General features: G+C 38.7%; 1 protein-coding gene across 2 annotated transcripts; it reads right to left on the bottom strand.

Moving 5' to 3' along the window:
• Positions 1–19,696: 19,696 nt before the first annotated feature.
• On the bottom strand, positions 19,697–22,829 carry LOC104606793 (putative clathrin assembly protein At1g03050). 2 transcript variants are annotated; one of them, XM_088888729.1, is made up of 3 exons: positions 22,621–22,829; positions 21,120–21,815; positions 19,697–21,030 (listed from the first exon to the last, which is right to left on the bottom strand). In XM_088888729.1, exons 2-3 carry the CDS (start codon positions 21,760–21,762, stop codon positions 19,901–19,903), a joined length of 1,773 nt encoding a protein of 590 aa, XP_088744855.1. In that variant the 5' UTR covers positions 21,763–21,815; positions 22,621–22,829; the 3' UTR covers positions 19,697–19,900. The 2 variants fall into 2 exon arrangements, with proteins under 2 accessions (XP_088744855.1, XP_010270464.1); XM_010272162.2 differs by having other exon boundaries at positions 21,120–21,788; positions 22,621–22,795.
• Between the last annotated feature and the right edge of the window lie 518 nt (positions 22,830–23,347).

The raw sequence follows: 23,347 nt of genomic DNA, 5'->3' as shown, positions 1-23,347 counted from the left end.
ATTATGATTCCACCCAATCAAACATTTGAAATCGAAATGGCCGCAAATCAAATGAACCCTTAGAATTAAGTTAGGGTTCACCTTAAACAAACTAACTGAACCTCACTCTACTTATGAATACGTAATCAAGTTCAGTAGGCTGCTGGGTTCCATGGAATGAGTGAAATTTACATTTAAAATCACATACATATATAGAGTTTGGCTTTACACCATTCTAACAGCCTGTTGCAACCTTGTATAAAAATACCGATATATTTCTAATGTAAGGTTATAAAGACCATTCGAACGGCGTTGCACTGACGGAAGCCCTAACTCACATATATGTGTCTATAGGAAAGGTCGTCCAACAAGTACGTAACCCATGCAACCTCCAAAACACGAAACATAAATTCTGTCTATGCAACGCTTATGGATGGATACATCCCTATCATCGTTTCTCTCTTCGTTATGTCGTGGATTTCCTACTAACTTCCCTCTACTCCCCTCTCTACTAACCCATTAAAATTATTCCAGCTGTCACTAAGCCCTATCTAATGTAACCATTGACTAATGCCTTAATTAATCCCTCCGTTATATACTATTTTAAAGAAATACCTATTTTTATGCAATTAGTTAAGTATTTCTAAAAATAAAAAATATAATATTTTTGGATGGTCTGTAACTCTTTTTCCGATGCATGAATTTGTTTTACTAGGCTTAGAGTAGAGAATTAATTTGCATATAATTAAAGAGAGAATGAGAAATTTGCATATAATTAAAATAGATATTTTTATTTTTATTTCTTTTCTAAGCCTAGTAAAGTAAATTCATGCATGGAAAAATAGTTACAGATAGGGGCGAGCAAAACAAACTAAAAAACCGAACTGACTGAAAAACTAACCAAAACTGAACCAAAAAATCGGTTAAGCGAATCGATCGGTTCAGTGTTTTTAAAAAATCAAAGGTACCGACTTGGTTTCGATTAACCAATTTAAAAAACCGGCAGTTAACCGAACCGACCAGTATACATGTTTTTCTATATATTTATGTATATTATACATATATATATATATTATATTTTACATATTATTTATTATTTAAAATATAATATTTTATATAAATATATAATTCTTATTATATATATATATATATATTTTAATAAATATTATAAAATAAAAAAAACCAAAAAATCGATGAACCAAACCATCAGTTAATCGAACCAATCAATTGATTAATTGACTGGTTTCGATTCGATTCCGATTACCGGTTTTTTAGAAATCGGTACTATCGATTTAGTTCATAAAAAAGGGCCACAGTTCAGGTAACCAAACCATGAGCACCCCTAATTACAGATCACCCAAAATTATTATATTTTTATTTTTAAAAATATTTAATTAATGCATAAAAATTATTATTATTTTTTAAATAATATCTAACAGAGGGATTAATTAAGGCATTAGTCAATCGTTATACTAATAGGTATTAATGACAACTGGAATATTTTTAATGGGTTAGTAGAGAGGGGAGTAGAGGGAAGTTAGTAGGAAATCCGGACTGCTATGTCCTCACCATGTGAACATACAACATGTGGCACGTCTTGGATCTATTAAAAAATTTAGACATACGTCAAATTTTCACCGAAATGAAAATGACAACTTCACACATTTAATTGGTTTTACATTGGCACTGGCCGAACTGGCATTTATCAATTTGGTTTAATAAAATTGTTTGGAGCCTCGCCAATTGTGGGGTTTTATATATTATGTTGAAGAAATGAATTGATGTGACACATTTAGGAATGGTAATGGGTAGGGATCATATTTTTTATTCCGATTCTGATTATGAAATAAATCCATTAGGGTGAAAACTTGTTTTCCATCCCTGATTCCTTAACAGAATTAAGTATCTTGTGGGAGCCTGAATTTTCAAAATTTTTTAATTAATATTATTTTTAAAAATAAATATATTTAAAAAATATATAATATTTTATTTTTAATATAATATATATATATATAAAATCAGGGTCAAGACAGGTTAGGGATTTTATACTCCAATTTCATCCCCGCTCCACAAATAATTTCCATCCCCAATCCCATCAGGTTAAATAAATCAGGTATCCAACGGGAATGGAGAAAATTCCAATGCCTAAACAATATTACATTAAAACCTTCAACAATATTAAATTCATTGATTGTGATGTCTCACTTTATCATTGGTTTGTATCTCAAAAAGTATATTTATAAATCACATTAAAACATTTAACAACATTAAATATTTTAACCGGGATTACTTTATCAATATGGTTCATATTTTTTTGTTTCACGAAATAATTTTTGTATCATAAGCATAACATTTGCCTTAAACAAAAGTTTGCAAGCAAATAATCTCTTTTTATCAGCCAATCACATCTCGATCAGAGGACATTGTTGCATGTAGAGTACGCAATGCCCCCATTGGTTATCAGCACCGTTGCTCCAGAAAACAGTGATACATCAGTGTTACATTAGAAAAATCGGTGTTTCAAAAAACAGTAATATGTTTGGAATCGTTTTTCCATAAAAAATAGTGCTCTCAACTATGCTTTGAAAATCAAGAAGGCGTGGTTTGAGGAAATGCCAAATTCAACGTTTTCTAAATTTGGAGCTTGTTGCCGCCAATGAGAATATGATGTGGCAGTGACGTGGACTTCCTATAATGGGTACCAGTGCAGAAGACAGATATAGAGCACCGTTACCAAACAAAATGCATTCATGTTGCCTTAGAAACATCCTACCTAGTAACAACATTTCCAAACAAAAAAAAAAAGAAACGATGAAAATAATGTGCACCAACGCTCATTTATGATAGAACAGAAACAACACAAAGAAGAACTTATCTAATATTAGGTGAATTTATTTATACATTTATAGGTTCAAACAATTTTAGAAATTAAATTAGTTTTCAATCCCTTTGGCTAGCTTACTTTAGATAAACCCTCAGACAGGTCCTACCAGGCCCACTATGCATTGCCTCTAATTCATTTATGAAGGTCGCTTTTATGGGTTTATATCACATCAATTAGACCCTAGGATCGGATGGGACTTTCAAGTTAACTTCTCTCTCTTTCTTTCAGCTCATAAGAGTGTAACAAAGTGTCTGGGTGATGGTTGAACTGGCCGGATGTCATGTGGCGATCTCTGTGGCCTCTTCTTTCAAGCTACGTTAATGTCATGTGTAACAAAAAAGTATGATTAAGAAGGAGTGTCCCACATGAACAACGAAACAGATTTCATCGGGAAAGAGAGAACCTCTAAAAGACCTTGACAAACACCCTCATCTCGACAACCTTGGAAGCACTATCCATTTAGGATATGGACGTTCAACTATAAGTAGGTATTCCTTATTCAAGATAAGGGACTTTTGGAACTCTACACTCTTTATATACCTCTTTGCACCATCTCTTCGGCTCGGACCAGTACTGTCTCAACTTGCTCGTTCCGACCACATCCCTCTCTATCCTACTAACTTAAGTGTCGGAGTACCTACCTGGGGACCAACTCCTTGGACCTCTGACCTATCTCCTGGTTGCAGATCTCAATACGTGGCTTCGTCCTTCCACCTCATCCCCGTGTAGTTGATATGACTATTTGATTGTGTCCTCGATTCAAAACACCTCGGATTAGACAAGGTGACACCCGACGAATACCTTATTGTGTTGCCAAGCTGAGAAGTAATAATAGCCCTACTGATGTTTCTTCAGGTGTAGGAAGTATGTGAACATCGGTAGGGTGATGTCCATGTTGTGAACTGAGCAATAACAAAGAAAGCTAACCAAGTACCTAAAGGAATTGGACATTAGTTGGATTGGCTAGAGGAAAAATCATCCTAACTATCAGGTTGTGCTCATAGACGCAAAGCTCTCCCAACCGAGCCAAGGTGGCCCTCACCGATGTCGGGGCACCTCAGCTTGTACTCCTCAGGAACGCAGTAAAGGGTCCCAGTTCGGGCCATGTCTCCAGGTGTTAACCTACAGGGCAAAGACGTAAAGCGGCTACCAAACCATGCAGGAGCGTCGAGCCCCTCTTCTAACATAAAGCCCACTTCGGCCTTGTCAATCTCCCCGACCTTGGCCTCTTGAAGGGTTGCATCCTCCTCCGTGGGTGTTAATCTCGTAGGCCATGAGCACGGTAGCTTCAAGGTGAAACCTGGCTCGGACTCATTATTGGGCGCACTACTAGACGAAGAGGAAGAGCAAGAGGACGAGGAGGAAGATGAAGACATCTAACCGAAGAAGCTATACCACGGAACACTTGAAACACTAGCCGATGACTAACACTCACTGAGCTCCTATGATCGCTCACTCAAAATGACAAAGTAAAATGGTTCACCACCTCCCCTTTTATAGAAGCGGCCAACAATCCAGATCAGCTCACATCAACGGCACCGCACTTTGCATGCATGTGACATTGGGAGGACAAAATGACACGTCTGCCAACCCGTAATGGAAACGGCATGAGCGTTGAACCATCCAGTCCACCCAGCAAAACAGTCTTACCCCAAGCCAGCCAACTCAAAGAAACTAGAGTTCTTCAACTGAGGACCGCAAAACTCTTCCACACCCAGCCGCGACCAAGCACTATACTCATTGACTTTGGAACTGGGGGAGTGGTATTTGGGTGATGATTGATCTGGCCAAGGATGCCACATGGCAATCTCCACGACCCCCCTTCAGGCCACATCAACACCACGCATAACGAAAGAGCATGACTAAGAAGGAGTATCCCACACAAACAAGGAAACAAACTTCGCTGAAGAAGAGGGAACCTCCCAAAGACCTCGGCGAACACTCTCATCTTAACAACCCTGGAAGCCCTATCCATCTGAGACACGGATGATCAACTATAAGTAGGTATTTCCCGCTCGAGGCAAGGGACTCTTGGAACTTTGCACTTTTTGAATACTTCTTTGCACTATCTCTTCGGCTCGGACCAGCGCTATCTCAACTTACTCGTCCCAACCACATCCCTCTCTATCTTACTGATTTGAGCGTCGAAGTACCTAGTTGGGGAACAACTCATTGGGCCTCTAACCCTTCTCTTGGTTGTAGATCTCGGTGCGCGGCTTCGCCCTTCCTCCTTAGCCTCGTCCAGTTGGTAGGATTATCTATTCATGTCTCTGGTTCGGAACACCTTGGATCAAACAAGATCACAAAGCACCACTTTGTTTCTTTTTTCAAACAAAAACAATTGTTTTGTTTAAAAAAATTAAAATCATGGATATTGACAAATACCTTCTATAAATTGAAAAAAAATGAAACTATTTTTTTTTCACCCAAAATAACAAAATTTTGTTTTATTTCATTTCACTCCAAGTTGTTGAAAACTTGAAATTTTAGAAACATTGAATTTTATATATTATAAGACTCAATTTGGAAAGAGTGTAATTCAAATCCGAATCACCTGCCAACAAAATAGGTTCCAACACCCTACCAACAACATCTGATACCACACATCTCATACATGGCGGGTCCCACTTTTGTGGTGGGCCCTAGCTTTTTAGCAAGATGTGTGGTGTTAGGTAAAAACATGTAGAGTGCAAATACATACAAAATATAAGGTTTTGCACTCTATATATTTGTATTTATACTCTTACCAAACTGAGTCTTTAAAAGGAGTATAAATACAAATTTGTATAGTACAAAACCTTATATTTTATATTATTTTTTATGTATTTACACTCTTTCCAAACTAAGCCTAAATAAATAAATAAAATAATACCACAATCACACCGCAAGGGGGTTGGCTAGTTTGCTGATGGGTCGAAGTTTAATGAATGAATATAATATGCAAAAAATTTGTAATTCAGCAAAGGCAAGAAAGGGATCCATCACATTCTTGCTACAACTGAGATGTAGCATTTATGTTCTTGAAGACTGCATTGCCCTGAAGAGAAGGGTACTAAACTAAGGTCTAGTGGCTATGGGGTGTTCGAGAGTATGCCTCAGTGCCTAACAAAGATTGAGCCACATATGCAAACCCTATAAAATATTCTCAGCTAATGGGATAGAAATGAAGTTGTGGCCAACAATATCCATCCTTGTTATGCTCTCAGCTCTTATGTCTGGGAACAATGAAGGCTGCCGCAAAATTTGTGGATACAAATTGAACCTACATTAATGGATGACTACTACATTTCCTTTGTATGATTGTAAATGGCAAGTTTCGTCAGTCTAACCCATACAAAAGCTATTCCATTAATTTGATGATCATCAAGTCAAAGAACAAATTTGACCAAGAATACATAATTTCACTATTTGTCAGTCACTCAATTAAATGTTCTTTCTTTTTTATTTTTGATAATCAACTTTGTGTGGTTTGCAATTGAACACACAGAGAGAGTTTTGAGAACAGGTCTATGGAGTGAACAGCCATAAATTCTATCTGCACACCAAGTTGGCATCATCCATTCATGGCGTAGTATACATCTTCTATTGGGACGGAATAATTTTGGAACCAGAAATGCTAGTATTTCCCCATCCTTAATAGTATGCCAACGATTTCTCAGTTGTTCTCAGCCAAACAATGATTGTATGGAGCCTTCGCGAACGTGAGAAGTAGCAGAGGTCTTATTCCCTTCTCCTTGATTGATCTCTTGGATTCCCTCTGTCAAAAGGTTCTCTGCTGTTAAAAGCTTTGGCCTTATTGAACGTGGGATGGAGCAGAGCTTTTGCATATCTGATTCGAAGATATAAATTGATACAATGACTGCCGTCCAATATAGTGGTGGTCTCTTTTAAACCACCACCTTAGTTCTACCTATGGTGGTGGTATTTAAGACCGTTGGCTCTAAACTGTCGCCTTGAAATGATTTTCTTGTATTTAGGGTATCAGAATTGTTCCAAGAGGAAAGATACCCTTCAAGTTTCACAAATATAGTTTCATTTTCATTTAATTACAAACAAATTTAATTCAATTAAAGGGGGAGAAAAAAGAAAAACCAGATTTTTTTTTTTGAGTTTGAATAAAAATGCCCTCCTGATACCCCAAATTGCACAACAGCATGTATACATCCAATCAGGATTTAAAATACTCATTAATAAAGGTATGATGGTACATAGACACAAATCTTTCAATTTGAGAAAAAAAAATGTGTCAGGCCCTCTATAAATATCATTCATTAGGTTGTCATTTATGAATAAGCTATTAAGCTCCTTTCAACATGGATATTCTTGGGTTGGGTTGGGTTGCTAAAATATTTGAGGTAAAATTTTATATTATATATATATATATATATGGTCACTTATTAACATTACCTTACAACATACCAAAATCATTGCAAAAATTTTTCTCCTATAGGTGGAACTTGGAAACTTATTGTGCCCAGTAGCACTGGGCCAACTTTGTATTTCAACCTCTGCCTGGCTACTTTTATTTCTTCATGTTATTATAACATGTCGAGGAGAATGGGGGAGCTCAATCAATGATAAAGTGATTATTTTCTTTAATTTATCTTTACTTTATCAAAGTATATTTCCTTTTTATATTTTATTCTAATTATCATATTTGTTTATTTAATTATTTATCTTTTTGGATTTACGACAATATGATTCTAGAACATTAAGGGTCTGTTTGGTTTATTGTTAGAATTGGAATGATTTATTCCTCCCACCTATTGGGTTCAAACCGGAATTGGAATTGGAATTGAATTCATCAACTGAAATAGATTCTCATTCCAAAGGAGGGGAGTGAATGGCCACCCATTTCCTCAAATGGAAAAATACCATTTCACCAGAAATAAGAATAGGATGCCAATTTTGCCCAACCAAATGGTTGAAATCAGATTATTCTGATTCCGCTTTCAATAATAATGAGACAAGGATCTAAAGAAACATTAAGGCCTTGTTCGCAATTCAGTAAGTTATTTATCTGGGTAAATGCACTTATCAAAGTAATTGTTTTCCAAAAAAGATTTACTTGGGTAAGTACATTTACCCATGTTTTTTTATTTCCCATGTAAATAAGATAATGACCATTTTATCCATAAAAATCCATTATTACAATGAGCATTTTTGTCCCTTTCAAGTTTTAGCAACTTTCCCCAAAGGTGGGAAAGTTATTTATCCACCTAGAAGATAGGTTCAGGATAAGAACATGAGATTTTTTGTCAATGAGAATCAAAATCCCATTAACCAACATTCCCCCTCTCAAAATCCACAAAAAGAACACGCCCTAATTCTTTACCTTTTTTTCTTAATTGTATGATAAAATATTAATGTAACACACAAATTAAATGGAATTTGTACTTTATTAACGACTTTATGCCATTTTGGTAATTTTAATTGCAGAGAGAATTTAATGGAACGATTGCACAGTTCACCCAACAGAAATGGCGGCTCCCATGAGTCCATGACAAAACTTCACTGCAAAACAAAATTAGGCATGGTTTCTAAGCAAAACGCATTTCTTTCTGTTCTGCTTATACAAAAAGTTTTGGGCATGCATAATGCATTTACTAGGACCACTGCAGATTGTTTATAAATGGATAAAAGAAACTAGGAGATGACAAACAGCACCTGAATAGGTTCAACAATTCAAAACCACACACACAAGTGTGTGTATGTGTTTAGTCGAGTGGGTCAACCCCCTATACTATTAGATAGAGTGGGTAAACCCTACGGAGCTTTCAGTCTCGTGTCTATAAGACCCTACGATCTGCTCCTGGTAAGATGACCCCAGCTACCACTGATCGAACCCTAGATGGCATTGATCTGAACACCTCGACCTTGGTGGGATAAGATCTAGGGAACCTTAGAAAGGTCTCCGTTTACATGATCAGTAATATAATGAATGAATCTTATAAAAGATTAAAGAATGAAATATACTCTTCGGTCCAACAGCGAACCGCGGCCGCTAAAGGAAAGGCATTGGTTCGCTTTCGTCTGTGGAACGCCCATGCATGAATGAAGTGAGGTTGCCCGGCAAGCAGAAGCCGTTCCGGAAACTAAATCAAAAGGCGAACACCCGAAGGCCTCATCCTCTTACTACCCAACCGTGTACATTCTACATACGACATGCTTCCATCACGTCCGGGCCGCCGCCTGAAGCCGGAGTAAGAGTAAGAGTTGCCCTAAGTCCCATGTCTCGTAGACCCGCGCGCAATCAATATGGAAAGACCCGGCAGATCGTAGCATATGTTGTGCGAGCAACCAGGTCAGTCAGTGGTTGGGAGAAGCGAGGTACTAGTAAGGAAGAACCACCTTTCGTCGGGCAGGGCAGCCAGCCAAGAAGAAGAAGAATGGTCTTTCCCTCCTATTGAATTCCGATAGTACAGAGAGAGATGGGGGGGGGGGGGGGGGGCGGCAGCTGTGCCCTAACTGAACTCTCAATTCCATGTATTATTTCCTTCACTATCTTCCACTTAGAAACCCGAAGTTTCGAATGACCTAAACAAAGTAAACTCTTATCCATGGCCCAACATGGCTTGATGGGAGGTCCAACAAATGGTTGGGTTAGATTGTGAAACAACAGATGTACAAAGGGTGCCCTACTGTTTAATTATATTGACGGATAACTTTGACTGATTGGCGATTTCATTTCATCACATAACTGCTAAAATTGCACAAGCCGTGTAATGCCAAAGGGGGTCCCCCGTTGCCTGGTTAATTAAACAATTGATCACATCCTTTTCTTTCAATTACTTCCTCACAAGCGAAACTGATTTAAGTAATTTTAGCTGGTTTTAACTTTTTTTGATGAAGTTGATCTCTAGGTGCAGGACTGCTGGCTTAGTTCAAGATGTCGACCCTCAAACATGCAACACGTGGCAAATGTGGAGACTTCATGCCCAGTTTCTGCCAACTAAGTAAAAGGACTTTGTACACGTGGAATTTTAGATGGCAGCTGGGTCGAATTGTCTAAGCAACCGAATCGACTGGATAGTTTAGAAAAACCTTTAGATCCTCCTAAAGGTTTTTGCTGGTAATATTAACCAGTAGAGCAATTGGTGTAGGGATTGGCTGATAAGAGTACAAGTGCCTAACGGCAATTCAAGCAGCCAATTAAGGGTGCAGCAATATTCCATCACAATCATTCATGCATGTTATAATTAATGTTACATTGCCTTGAGGGAAAGGGCTCTCTGATGAACTCAATAGTGGCTAAGAGTGCTTCAACAATGAAATTGTGTATGGGAAATGGAAAATGAGGTTGTACTCAACTTGATTCTACATTTATGTAATGAATGGATCACATATTAATTACTCCATCTGTGTCCCAAGTAGCTGCATTAGATGGCTGTACTGTTTAACCATTACATCCCATATATCAGCCATATAAGTAATTGAGGTAGTTGATTGGCGTATATACTTAATGGCTGCTCTCTTCATGCATTACACATTTATCACTTCAGATCAGACCATCCATTTAAATTATGTTAATGAGCTTATAGGCAGTCTCATAGTCAAGAATTATATTCCATGACCAACCGGCAACCACTATTAGTAAACAATCTTCGATGAACGGAGCAAGTCCCCTCGATCGATGTAGGCAGCATATGGAAAGAGACCAAGTCATCGATCGGTTCTATAAACATATTTGGTTGTTTATGATAGTAAAAGGCAATTGGATTGTTTTATTACCCACTTTAACATATATGTTAATGGTGTTGGGTTAAAGTGACGGTTTTTGGGGAATTCAGGTACTAAAATAAAACTATCCAAAATACAGGATATTAATCTGCAATTTACCCTTCTTTACAATGGGTAATAACTGATTCCAATTTTTATGTAGAAACCAGATTGTGCTGCTGATGCGCTACATGACAGTTAAGATCGAGATAACTCCCACCTGGATATCAAATGTTGTTGGGTCCTAATTTCCCGAATAAACATAGGACCCCACACTGTATTCCATGAACTGTTCTCAGTTCTCACATCGAATTCTATTTCCATCTATAAATAGTGCTAAAGGTATCCCAGGAATCCCACATGCATTGTCTCATGCCCATCGCTCGTGTAACTGCAATGCGCGGGAGGTGGTATCAACGGAGGAGAAGAGAAGAGAGGAGAGCAGAGGAAGAAGACATTATTGAAGCTGTAATTAGTGACTCTGTTTGGGCAAAGCAAAGGTAACGACTTCTGTCATGCATCGCTCAATTCCAATTCTTCCGTCTCCTAGAGAGAAAATCAAAATCTTGGTACCGTCATATGCCAAGGGTTTTCAGAGGTACAGGAGCTACCTACGAGCTACGATATACATGTCACGCCCACCTCACCATCCTAATTTCCTTTGCACAATGAGAAAGATACTGGAGCCAAAGATGCGTTAATGGGACCCAAAGGGCTATGGAGATACCACCATCATGTCCATGTCCGAAGAAAACTTTGGCTGCCCATGTTTTCAGCCTATGCTGTCAATAGGGCTCTCCCTGCTGCATGACATGTTGTTAACTCACAAGACTCCTTGCTTGTATCAGTGACAGTGTGTATAACAGTATTAGTTCTGGATGGCTGAGTGAATTAACGCGTCATACATGCAGAGCCCTGTTGACAGCTCAGGCTGTCAGATTTGGATAAATACCTGCTATGAAAGCCATGAATCACAGCTCTTCATGTACTGATGTGGCACCACTTTGAATTGGATGAAGTGATGTTAAGGTGGGGCCCAATACATCCAAAGGCCATGATTTCAGGTTTTAACTTTTAACCCCAGGCTACGCCCATGGCATTTTGCTGTTGGGGTCAAATGCATAGGTTGTTGAGAGCGATTTTAGGCTGACCACGTTCATCTATTTATGCTCATGTCTTTCTTTTTTATAAAACTAAAATAAGTGATAATTATTAATTTATCCACTCTCATAATAACGTGATATTCTTAAAATTTCTCTCAACAACATAGGCTGTTGGTCCCAACAGACAATTTTTCTAGGAGATTGGGATGGCACGCCTTCTCACTTTCTGATCATACTTCAAGCGTTTTGATTTGGTGTATGATCTGCCCTTTGTTCTGTTAATCTTATGACAGTTTTCTCTTCCAAGGATTGCATCTCCATCTCCTATAGGCTATGGCCTTTGGGTCAATGCCATCTGAAGCAACATGAAACTGTTGGTGCTCTTATTCTCTTAGCAGAGGAGCACTAATGTTATGGGTCGAGTTGGGCTAAACATTTGTTGAATTTGGAAAGGGCCCAGCTCCCAAGTCCAATGTAGTTGAAACTTAAATTAAATTTTTTTCCATTTTAGGCCGTTTCATACAAGTCATGATGATGGATTCGAGCCAAGTCGAATAGTATAAGGCTTGAGCTTGAGCTTGAGCTCGAGTACGATTCGAGTTAGAATCTTGAGTTCGAACTTAGCTCAAGTAAAAAACTCGTAAACTCAAGCTTGATTTTGAGAAAAATGTTTTATAAAAATAAAAAATTATATATAAAAATATTTTTTATTTGATATTTAAAATATCAAGCCTGTAAATTTGGTTCGAGTTCAGTTCAAAGTTCGCTTGTTGCCACCCTAGGACTCATGACTCATTACTCATGACATGATTGTTTTCTTAGTTGGAAACCATCCAAGAAGCATAAATACCTTGAGCACCTGTGGTGCTAAACCGCCACAATCCAAACACTGTCTTGCTATTTAAAGCTGCTGAGTTAGGATATAAGGTATACAGCGGCCCGTGCCCATTCAGCTTTACACATGATTAAAGATTTTTTTTTTTCTGCTTGCTGCGTATAATTGGATGCTGAAAGGACAAATCTCTAGTAAAAAGACAAAAAGAAAGCTCTTGTTCATAAATTTGTCCTAATTTATGGAAAAAAATGTAGGGATTATAACAGATAAGGGCAACTTTAGGACCCTAATATCAATAAAAGTAATACTTTTAAAAAAATTCAAAAATATGTTAATTTTTTTAAAAAAATATCAATTAAGGGCAAAAATATTATTCATCTTCTTCCTCTTGCAATCCATTCATTAGCGATGCCCGCCATCGCCCGCTACCTCCAGCAACGCCTCCGCCTATCTCTGCCCACCTCCGCCTCTGCCTTCGACAACGTTGTCGGAGGTGGGAGGAGGCAGAGGCGGCGGCACTGGTGGTCATTCCTCTACCCAACACCGCCACCTCCACCCACCAGTGCCACCGCCGCTGCCTCTACCTCCGCCCACCTCCTGGAACGTTGCCAGAGGCAGAGGCGGAGGTGGTGGCGTTAACCACTAGTGCCGTCACCACCTCTGCCTCTACCCACCACTAGCAACATTGCCAGAGGCGGAGGTGGCGGCATTGGGTAGAGGAATGACCACCAGCACTACTGCTATCGCCTCTGCCTCCGCCCACCTCCGACAATGTTGCCAGAGGCAGAAGCAAAGGTGGGCGGAGATAAGCGGAGGCATTGCTGGAGGCGGCAGCAGGCGGCAACGCTGATGAATGGATTGCAAGAGGAAGAAGATGAATAGTGTTTTGCCCTTAATTGATATTATTTTTAAAAAGCTAACCTATTTTTGAATTTTTTTAAAAAATAGGGATTATAACAGATAAGGGCAACTTTAGGGCACTAATATCAATAAAAGTAATACTTTTAAAAGAAAATTCAAAAATATGATAACTTTTTAAAAATAATATCAATTAAGGGCAAAAACACTGTTCATCTTCTTCCTCTTGCAATCTATTCATTAGTGCCGCCCGCCGTCGTCCACTGCCGCCTCCGACAATGCCTCCACTTGCCTCCGGCAATGTTGTCAGAGGCGGGTAGAGGCAGAGGCGGCGGCGATAGCGCTGGTAGTCATTCCTCTACCGAGCGCCGCCACCGCCTCTACCTCCGCCCACCTCCTGCAACGTTGCTGGAGGCAGAGGCAAAGGTGGTGGCATTAACCACCAGCACCCCCACCGCCTCTACCTCCACCCACCTCTGGCAACGTTACCAGAGGAAGAGGAAGAGGTGGCGGTGTTGGGCAAAGGAATGACCACCAGTGCTGCCATCGCCGCCTTTGCCTCCACCCACCTTCGGCAACGTTGCCAGAGGCGGAGGCAAAGGTGGACGGAGATAGGCGGAGGCGTTGCCGGAGGCGGTAGCGGGCGGTGGCAGTGATGAATGGATTGCAAGAGGAAAAAAATGAATAGTATTTTTACCCTTAATTGATATTATTTTTAAAAAGTTAACCTATTTTTGAATTTTTTTAAAAATTATTACTTTATTGATATTAGGGCCCTAAAATTGCCCTTATCTGCTATAATCCAAAAAATGTATGCCCCAAATCATCATATTCCTGGTACTTTTGCTCTCTAATAGATCTCTTAGGCTATATTTAGGTTGGAACTTGAAAGATAGAGATATGAAGGAAATTGAGTTCATAATGAGTTTTACAGTTTTTTATTTAATTTTTTAACCAGTCAAGACCTTATCAACCAACCAATTGGCACTTTGTAAGAAGTTCTACAAATTTTGTTTAGAACTTTCTCTCAATTTTTTGAGAGTGAATCCTATGAATCCCTAGGTTCATGGGAAGCGTGAACCCTCCAATGGGTGTGTGCGCGTCACCCTCTTCAAAATGAATTTTCCGTTAATGTTTGAACTCTGTTAATGAAATGAATGAAGTTGAACCAGATAGAAAAGGACAAAAATGAAAAGAATCCACTCATTTGAACTCTCTCCTGTTTTTCCTCCGAACCCTAACCGTGTAGTACACCACCGGTGATTTCACTACTCAACCGGCATCTGACGGCATGGAGTCCACTGGCGGTACTTATTACAATACCACTCCCAAAAGCTCTTCCTCAATGGATTCCTACGCAAAGCCTTGTTAACGATCCCAAATCCCCCAACATTGCCTTCAAACTCCGAAGAACCCCCACCTTGCAATGAATGGTTAAAACCAGAAGATGGGTCATCTATGTCACACAAGATTCATCGGAAAAGCTATTTTTCTTGGCTAAGCAAAGCTAAAAATTTCAAGAAATATACCCTCCCAATCTTCATTCCAAAGCTACATTTTTCCACTCTATTGGTGCTGCCGTTAACAATCTCTGTACATTTGGAATAGGTTGAAACTCCGAGGCCCATTCATCCTTCCGAGAACCACCACCCCCAACACAAATGTTAGGTTCAGCTACTGCAGCCGAGTCGCCACCACGCCACTGTGTTGGTTGAGCTGCCACCTCCACCAAAGGAAGAAGACATGGAGTTGAGGACCTTGAGGTAGATGTAGAGCTTGGGCTTCTTGTTTCCCCTCATCGAAAAAACGAAACAAAATACTCAGAATTCGAAGCTATCCAAAAGAAGATCAGGACGCAAAGATGGGCTTTTAGATGTATTCAGTGATAGCTGCACAAGCTGGCCCCTGGAAACAATTGTAAAGCCATTAAAAGAAACAATCCCCTTTTTAAAGCATGTGATTGGCCCTCGAGAGAGCTTCAACACCACCGTCATTAGTTGGATGCATGTAACTCAAGAAACCCATTCCACTATATAATTAAATGAGATGTTTGTTGATTTCAGAGCTCCTACACTCATCATGAATGAAAGCTGATTTCAGCTAATGGGGATTTCAGATCTCAATTTTTTTTATTATTAATTGAAAGTTGATTATAATGATTAAAACAAGAAGGTGCAAATCAGATGGAACAAGCTCTCACACCCATCATGACCAAAAGTTGATTTCAGGTGATGGGAATTTTAGTTCTCAATATTTTTTCTTTTTTTTTTTTTCGTTGAAAGTTGATTATAATGACTAAAACAAGATGAAGCAAATCAAACGGAACAAGCTCCCACACCCATCATGACCGGAAGTTGATTTCAGTTGATGGGGATTTCAGTTCTCAATTTTTTTTATTTGTTGATTATCAACTAAAAATTAATTATAATGACTAAAACAAGCTGTTGCAAATAAGTTCTCACACCCATCATGACCGAAACTTGTTGTCAGCTGGTGGAGATTTCAGTTTCTTTTCTTTGCTTTTTTTATTAATTATCAATTAAAAGTTGATTATGATGACTAAAACAAGCTGATGCCAAAGGTTAATAGAATACCCAGTCTACCCCTTCCAAGACTCTAATAACTAGGACCAACATTGGGTGATGGGCAAGGATCAAGTAATGGGTATTTCTTCTTTAGTTATGCAGAATATTTAGTGAGATAAGCTGGTATTGGTGGACAAAAGAGTCAAAACATTATGTTATTAGTTAATTTATTGGATTTTTTGTAACATCTCTATGGTAGTTTTTGACATGTCGTGTTATAACATCTCTATTAGAATGTTTCTAGAACTATGGAAGTATGGAGTGATATGTGATGGGTTATTAAAGAGATGGCATCAAGTCAAAAAGGGAAACGAGATTGCTACAAGTCAGGCTAATGATGAAAGAGACAGGCATTATGATGTAGCAAGATGGAGTGTGAGCGATGAGGGTATTTATCACCTTGATGCCTGAAGAGTTCAAGAAGGGAAATCGACCAACCACAACCTTCAACAAGGCACGTAGTTTCGTGAAAAGTTCAAAATGTCATTAAGAAGCAATTTCGTGAGCAGACTGGTAATGATTATTCAGTCATTCAGTTTGGAAACAGGGAAATTGAGAAGTTACTTAAGCACACTGGGTTTGGATATAACCCGACCACTCGTACCATGAGGTTTGGGATGCATATATCTAGGTGAATTTGTTTTGATTTTTCTTTTTTTAATAATACAATAAGTAACCGATTGGGTTCATAGACAATATCTAATGAAATGTTGTATGTTATCATGGACTTCGGGACCATTTGAAGGCAAAGCAATTTCACACTGCTGGTTGTCCCATGTGGCCGGAGCTATGCAATATTCATGGTGATGCAACTGCTGTGAGTGGGATCACGGTTCAAAATATTGATACAGGGCGATACGCCGATAGGGTGTATCAGCCTATATTGGTACTATTTTTCATGTTTTTTTTATTATTATTATTTTTAAATTGGTTTAGAGGGGCTGGTTTAAGGCCGATCTACCCTTTGAACCTGTCAACCCAAAACACCCCCTATAGGGGCGTATCGGGAAGGCTTCAATGCGATACATATCTAAGGATGTAAACAGATTGAATTCGAATCGGATCAGACAATATTAGAATTCAAATCTGATTAGAAAATCCGATATCCGAATTTGAATCCAATTAAATATTTGAATATTCGATATGATTCGAATTCAATTAATTAATTATTTTAGATAATTAATAAATATACAAAATAAATATTTTATTGATATAAAATATATAAATATATAAATTATATAAAATATTTTATATATTATAAGAATTAAATAATCAATCAAATTCAGATATTTATCGAATCAAATTAGGTCATATCCGAATTCGAATTTGATTAACTATTCAGTAAGAATAGGACATCCAAATTCGACTGATTAGATATTTGAATTACCCGAGTTTGATTCGATCATGTCGAATATCGAATTCGAAATCAGATTTTCGAATACCGCTGATCCTTGGGTGGGACAACTCTATCTAGTGCACAGGGAGATGTAGAAACTGATCATGAAGTAAGCCAATATTCACATTTAATGTCATGATTATTAAGACTTATACCATACCATTGATATTTGAGTTAATTGTTCTCTCTCATTTTTTAGGATTATATTGATGACATAGATGGGACACATATTCATGCATGTGTGCCATCAAACCAACAAATCCCGTATCGTGGTAGGAAGCAAGTTACCACACAAAATGTATTATGCGTATGTAGTTTTGATATGTGCTTTACATTCATGTATGCAGGAAGGCTACGCCAATGATTCACATGTTTTTGTGGAAGCACTAACTAGACCCAATGTCAGTTTTCCTCTCCCACCGCAAGTTAAAATTTCTTACCACTTTTTGGATTTCCATCAAATGTGATAAATATTTAGCTATGTGTTTTGTGCCATTTCGAGGAGAGAGAGATACCATTTGTCCAATTTTCGAAGACAAAGACGTGCAAGAGGTGCGAGAGAGGAGTTTAACACTATAGAGTGGTGTTTTGGTGTGTTGAAGCAAGATTTCCAATCTTAAAACTCATGCCATCATTTTCTTTGAGAACACAATGCAAGATAGTGGTAGTTGCATGTGTGATTCATAATTTTGTCCGAAATGAAATTAAGAGAGATAAGATTGATGATTATTTTTTTAATGAATATGGAAACGACAATCTTGAGGTGGAAGAAAATGCGGACGATGGACATCAAGTGATCAATAATGAAGTGAATGCAGATAATGTGCCAAAAATGGCAGACCTTCGACGAGAAATTGCAAATCCAATAGTTGATTCAATAGGATGGCCTGGGATAGTTTGATTTCCATTTATTTTGTATGGTTTGGTAAATTGGTAGTGTAACAATGACTAGAAGAATGGCACTTTGGTTATGAATGGGTTGCATAAATGATACTTTGTTAAGTACATTTGATAACCTCTACATGTAATGTGCTTGTGTTTTGTTTTGCTTGTTTTTTATGAAGTATGGAAGTCAAGAATCAACGCCCAATTTGTGCTTGTGGACATGGTCAGATGCATCTGTTTATGGCAAAAATGGAAAGAAATTATGGGTTGTGACAACATGAAGGCATCACTATGACAATGACATGTGCTTTTATGGTTAATTTTAGGCTTAATGTGGGTGGATTTGCAAAACTGATGTTAAGAAATAGTTTCATTACCCAAATGCTATTTCTATTTGTATAGAACAAAAATTTGTTTGTAGACATGTGAATATTTAAGCCAAATAAATGGGCTTAAATACATGGTAGCCCTCCCAAGTTAATATGGGCCTCCAGGGGCCTAAGGCCCAAGTCTACATAAATATGAATTGGTGACCCAAGGATCCAAGTGTACTAAGTCCAATTAGGCCCATGTCTTATCGTAACGGGGCGGTCCTGTGGCAAGACCACTAATTCCTATATAATGGTGTATGTATGGGAATTAATCCTAACCCAACACCCCACTCTCATGGGATTGGTTAAATAAGTGGACTGAGGTGGCAGTCCTAACCCTTGGTTATAAATAGACTTGCATAGGAAGAAAAAATGCTATTTTTTTCAACAATCACATTGCAAAAACTCTCACACACCAACACTTGAGGATTGTAAGCAACCACAAGCTCGTGCCAACTTCAACAACTTCAAAATCAAGAGAGAAGAAAGAAGGGAAAATATCTTAATTCTCTACAACACATTTGAATTCAATCTCTCCAAAAAAGATCAAGCCACTACAAAAAAGCACTTCTTAGAAAAGCATCTTTCAAAGCCAATCAAGCACAAAGCCCAGAGTGAAAAAATCCACATCAAATCTTCAAAAACACTAAATTTAAGGAAATCTATATCAGCATTTCAAGAAGTATAAGGTCATTCCCTTGTTTTTTTTCTTTATTACAAATTTATATTTATAATTTATCTCCATATTTTGTATTAATCATATCGGCATCGTTTTCCAAAAACAATTTGCCAAACGTATATGTTACTCCTGAACAATAATAAATAAAATTCTCATTCTGAAACAATCATTTCTAAAAGAACATGAACAAGTGAAAACATTCAATTTTAATTTATTTTGGCAAGGGTAATTTAGTAAATATCCTATATTAGTGAAGCCTTAAGCTTCTTTTGAAGGAATCCCACATCGAATACGTCCAATCCTAATCCCATATGTTTACCAATTTATACATCACCTATCCATCTCAAGATTAAGATTGCTTATTCTAGTGCCACGTGTGCTAGATGATGAAAACTTGGAAAATAAAGAATAAAAAACGGATTTTGTTACCCGGGATGTAAATGTAATTACAAAATTATGGACTTCTGCATGGTAGACCCTAGGAAAAGGTTTGGCCACCAATGCTTTGGTGTAGTAACTAAAATGCCCTTTCAAAATAGCAAATTGCCCTCCCACATTATCTACCGTCCCAAAATCACTTTACACCCTAATCATCCAAAGCATTCATCAATAAATATACGCATAGTTATAACCCCCCATGTTGTAAGGATTCATCTGTAATTTCTCCAGTCCAAGCTGCCCTTGCATTCCATCCCTTGCATACTGCTGCCACATGAACTGCTCCTCCGCCAGTAGCCTCTGCTTCTTCTCCATCTCCGATATTTGCACGTATGGAGGCGGTGGCACTGATAGAGAAGCTGCAAATGGATCGCCATAGACCTCTGTGGCACCATTGCAGGAATTTGGTGGTGGGAGTAATGCCAGCATTGGCGGCTTCCCGGAAGAAGCTAACACAACACTACTTGCACTCCCGGCGGCTCCATAGTTACCCATGGTCGTCGGAGCATAAGCCGTTTTTTGTTGTCGATACATTCCATCCAGCATTAACATATCGAAACCTCCACCAAGCTCCAACTTATGATTTGATAGATTGCTGGCCGATTCAACCAATTCCGTCTCCCAGTCTGCGGAACCACCCAATGTGAATCCTCCCCATGCGGGTACTGCCGGCGATGCTGCGGTGCCATCGAATAAGGCCAGAGCCAATTTCTCTCCATGCTCTTCGCTTGCAACTGCTGCATCTGCATCGTCCCATAAATTCAACAAATCTGCTTCTTGTTGAGGGTTGCTTTTCTCAGTGACTTTCTCCTTTCGCTCAACCTCTTCCTTCACCTTCACTTCCTCGATTTTGATTTCAGAAAAATGTTCAGGTGGCGGCAATGCTTTGATTCTTGTCAAGTTTTCTACAACTTCTGCTGCATGTACCCTTTGATCTTCCACGATTAGCGTCTCAAGATCTTGTTTCTTGGGTGTCCTCTGAGACATGATGGACTTATCACGGATGAAATCGTCCATGAGTTGGAGCTTCTTTGGAAGGATTCTTTCAACTTTCGGGCACTCGGATGACCTAGCAATCCCGGTCGACTTGCTCCAGTTGTAGAATATGTCAAGCTGGTCGAATTGTTTGGATAGCCGGGTGAAGATCCCATGCACCTTCACACAGTCGGCGACTGCAAGTTCCATAAACCGGTCAACCAAGATTGCCATTACCTCTGCTATGTCATAGTATATTTGGAAGCTCTCTTTCAGTATTGGGTACAGAGCAACCACCACCAACCGGTTGTTCTTCGCCTTTCCTGTCAATCGGCAAACACAAATTCAATTCTCAGTCAATAACAGCACGAAATTAAAGCAAATAGCTAGCAAATGGGCGCGCAAATTGCACCTGTTGGTCGACATGCCAGGAAACGTTCAAGGAGCTGCATCAGGTTCTGAACCCTTGCAAAGATTTGTTCGGTGTTCATCTCATGGACGGGAGTGGTGCAGACCGGCGGTGGCGGGGAATCTTCTTCATTGTCCTCGTCGGCTCTAAACGCTTTGCGACGAACACGCCTGCCACCATGCATACGATACTCAAGTCGCTCGTCGAGGTAGAGCGCAAAAGTGCGGACAAAGGCGGAGAAGTCCCAGGAGTTGGATTTGGAAGCGTCGCGAAAGTCGGACAAGTTGAGGAGCCGAGTGCCGTGGCGGGTGCAGAAGAAGATCTCTTGCTCGTAGGCGGGGTCGCCCTCGCAGAGGAGGCGATGAATGAGAATGAGGGTCTTGAGGGCTACGGTCCAGTTCTTAGTCTTGCTGAGACGCCTGGAGAGCATGTTGACGCAGGCGGTGATGTAGGCTCTGGAGTAGGAAGTGAAGCTGAGTATCTCTCGGACGTGCTTGTCATCGGCGGGATGTTCGTCGTGGCGGGTGGCCTTTATGACGGCCACGTCGAGCTCAGCCAAGGAATGGCTGCTGCTCACCTTGGCCAGGCCTATGCTGGTCCGATCCTTCACCGCGTCCAGGGTTCTGCGGATCTTGCTCGGAGCCATTATAAAGTTGAGGGCTTGGTATTATTCTAAATTAAAAGGGCAAAATGGTCAACCTGTAGTAAACAGCTCCAAAACGTCACAATTTTTATTCATTCATTTTTTTTTTCGATTTTGTATTTATAAACCTTGCCCCTAAAGCTGTATTCGATTTGATGAGAAATAAGATAGAAGGATATGAAAAAATATTAAGGCTGTGTTTGGTTTGAAAGAAAAAGGAAGGAGAAGGTATGAAAAATGAAAACCTATATAAATATGTTTTCTTTTAATTTTCAATCTAACACAGCAACACAGCCTTATATATAGTGACATAGATTTTTGATTGTTTGATAACAATATGAGAAATATGCAATGTACCATGGATATATAAAACATAGATTCAAATTCGGTTTAATTAAAATATCAGTAAATCTATATAAAAATTAGCATAAATTTATAAAATTAAATATAAAATAAATAAATAATAAATTTATTTCTGAAAGCCAAATCCAACTTAATTTTAAAGATTTTTAGATCTAAAAAATAATATGTTATATATATAATAGAATTGGATCAAGCAATATTTTAATTTGATCCAATTAATAAACAAATAATGCTTTCAAGTTGATTATATGACTAAACAGATATATCCGATCCATTTGTGAAATAGAATGCGATACAAACAAAGGTGTGTACAACGGGCTACAGAACTGGTCAAGAGTGAACACGCCATAGATTCATTCACAAATGACCAATAATAATAATAATAATACAATATTCAGCTAACCATGAAATCAAAACATATTCAATAGTATCATTGGTAAGAACAAAAAAATGGAAAAATAGGAAACAAAGCATGAAGAAGTTGATGACAAGAACTACCTGCTAAAAGTAATGGTGGAACACGGTAGATTATTCAACGGCTAAAAAATGTATCAAAGAGAAGCGAAAGAGGAAAGAAAATCAAAGAAGAAGAGAAGAAAGATAGCTTTAATTTCAGCTCTTCTTTCTTCTCTTCTCTTCTCTTGTCTCTCCCTCCCTCTCCTCTTCTCTTCTCTTATCTTCTCTTCCCTCTGTATTTCTACAAAAATTAAAGCAAACCCGCATTGTAACTACATCACGAATCACCCTAACGTAGCAACAAAAACCGGGGTTTCCATGGACAGAGATTAGCCACGTTTTGCATCAATGTCGACCATTGTCTTGGGCTGGTAATTCATCACCACCCTTGACCGGTTCTACCTGACGGTTTTGCGTCAATCTAAACCCTTCAATTAGTGGGCCTGGGCCACCTCTGCTTCCTCCTATACACTAAAAATAAATGAGAGCACAAGGAATTATTCATGAAATTGGCTTACAATCTTCCTAATATCAATACTAAACCAAATATAGTGATACAGTTAAAAGGTGATGCAACTTTGAGCGGTTCCAACTCAAGCCTCAAACGATCAATTTTAGATGAATTGGACTTGGATTTTTTATCCTCCGCTTAACTCTGGATTTGAAACTTTGGGCTTTCTTATTTTTTGGGATGGGATTGGGCTTAGCCCTTAGGCAACTTGAACCCTATCCAACTATATATACATACGTACATGTCAAATTTCAATGC

Source organism: Nelumbo nucifera, chromosome 5 (genome assembly GCF_055504915.1).
Source record: "Nelumbo nucifera cultivar China Antique chromosome 5, China Antique-T2T, whole genome shotgun sequence".
Classification (NCBI taxonomy): Eukaryota; Viridiplantae; Streptophyta; class Magnoliopsida; order Proteales; family Nelumbonaceae; genus Nelumbo; species Nelumbo nucifera.
Note: the sequence above shows the minus strand (reverse complement) of the source record. Positions and strands in the feature narration are given on the sequence as shown.

Excerpts from the sequence above, each read along its gene's own strand:
- LOC104606793 (XM_088888729.1), bottom strand. The coding sequence starts at position 21,762 with ATGGCTCCGAGCAAGATCCGCAGAACCCTGGACGCGGTGAAGGATCGG. Across the intron at positions 21,031-21,119 it reads CCTGGCATGTCGACCAACAG|GAAAGGCGAAGAACAACCGG; the intron begins GTGCAATTTGCG and ends GCCGATTGACAG.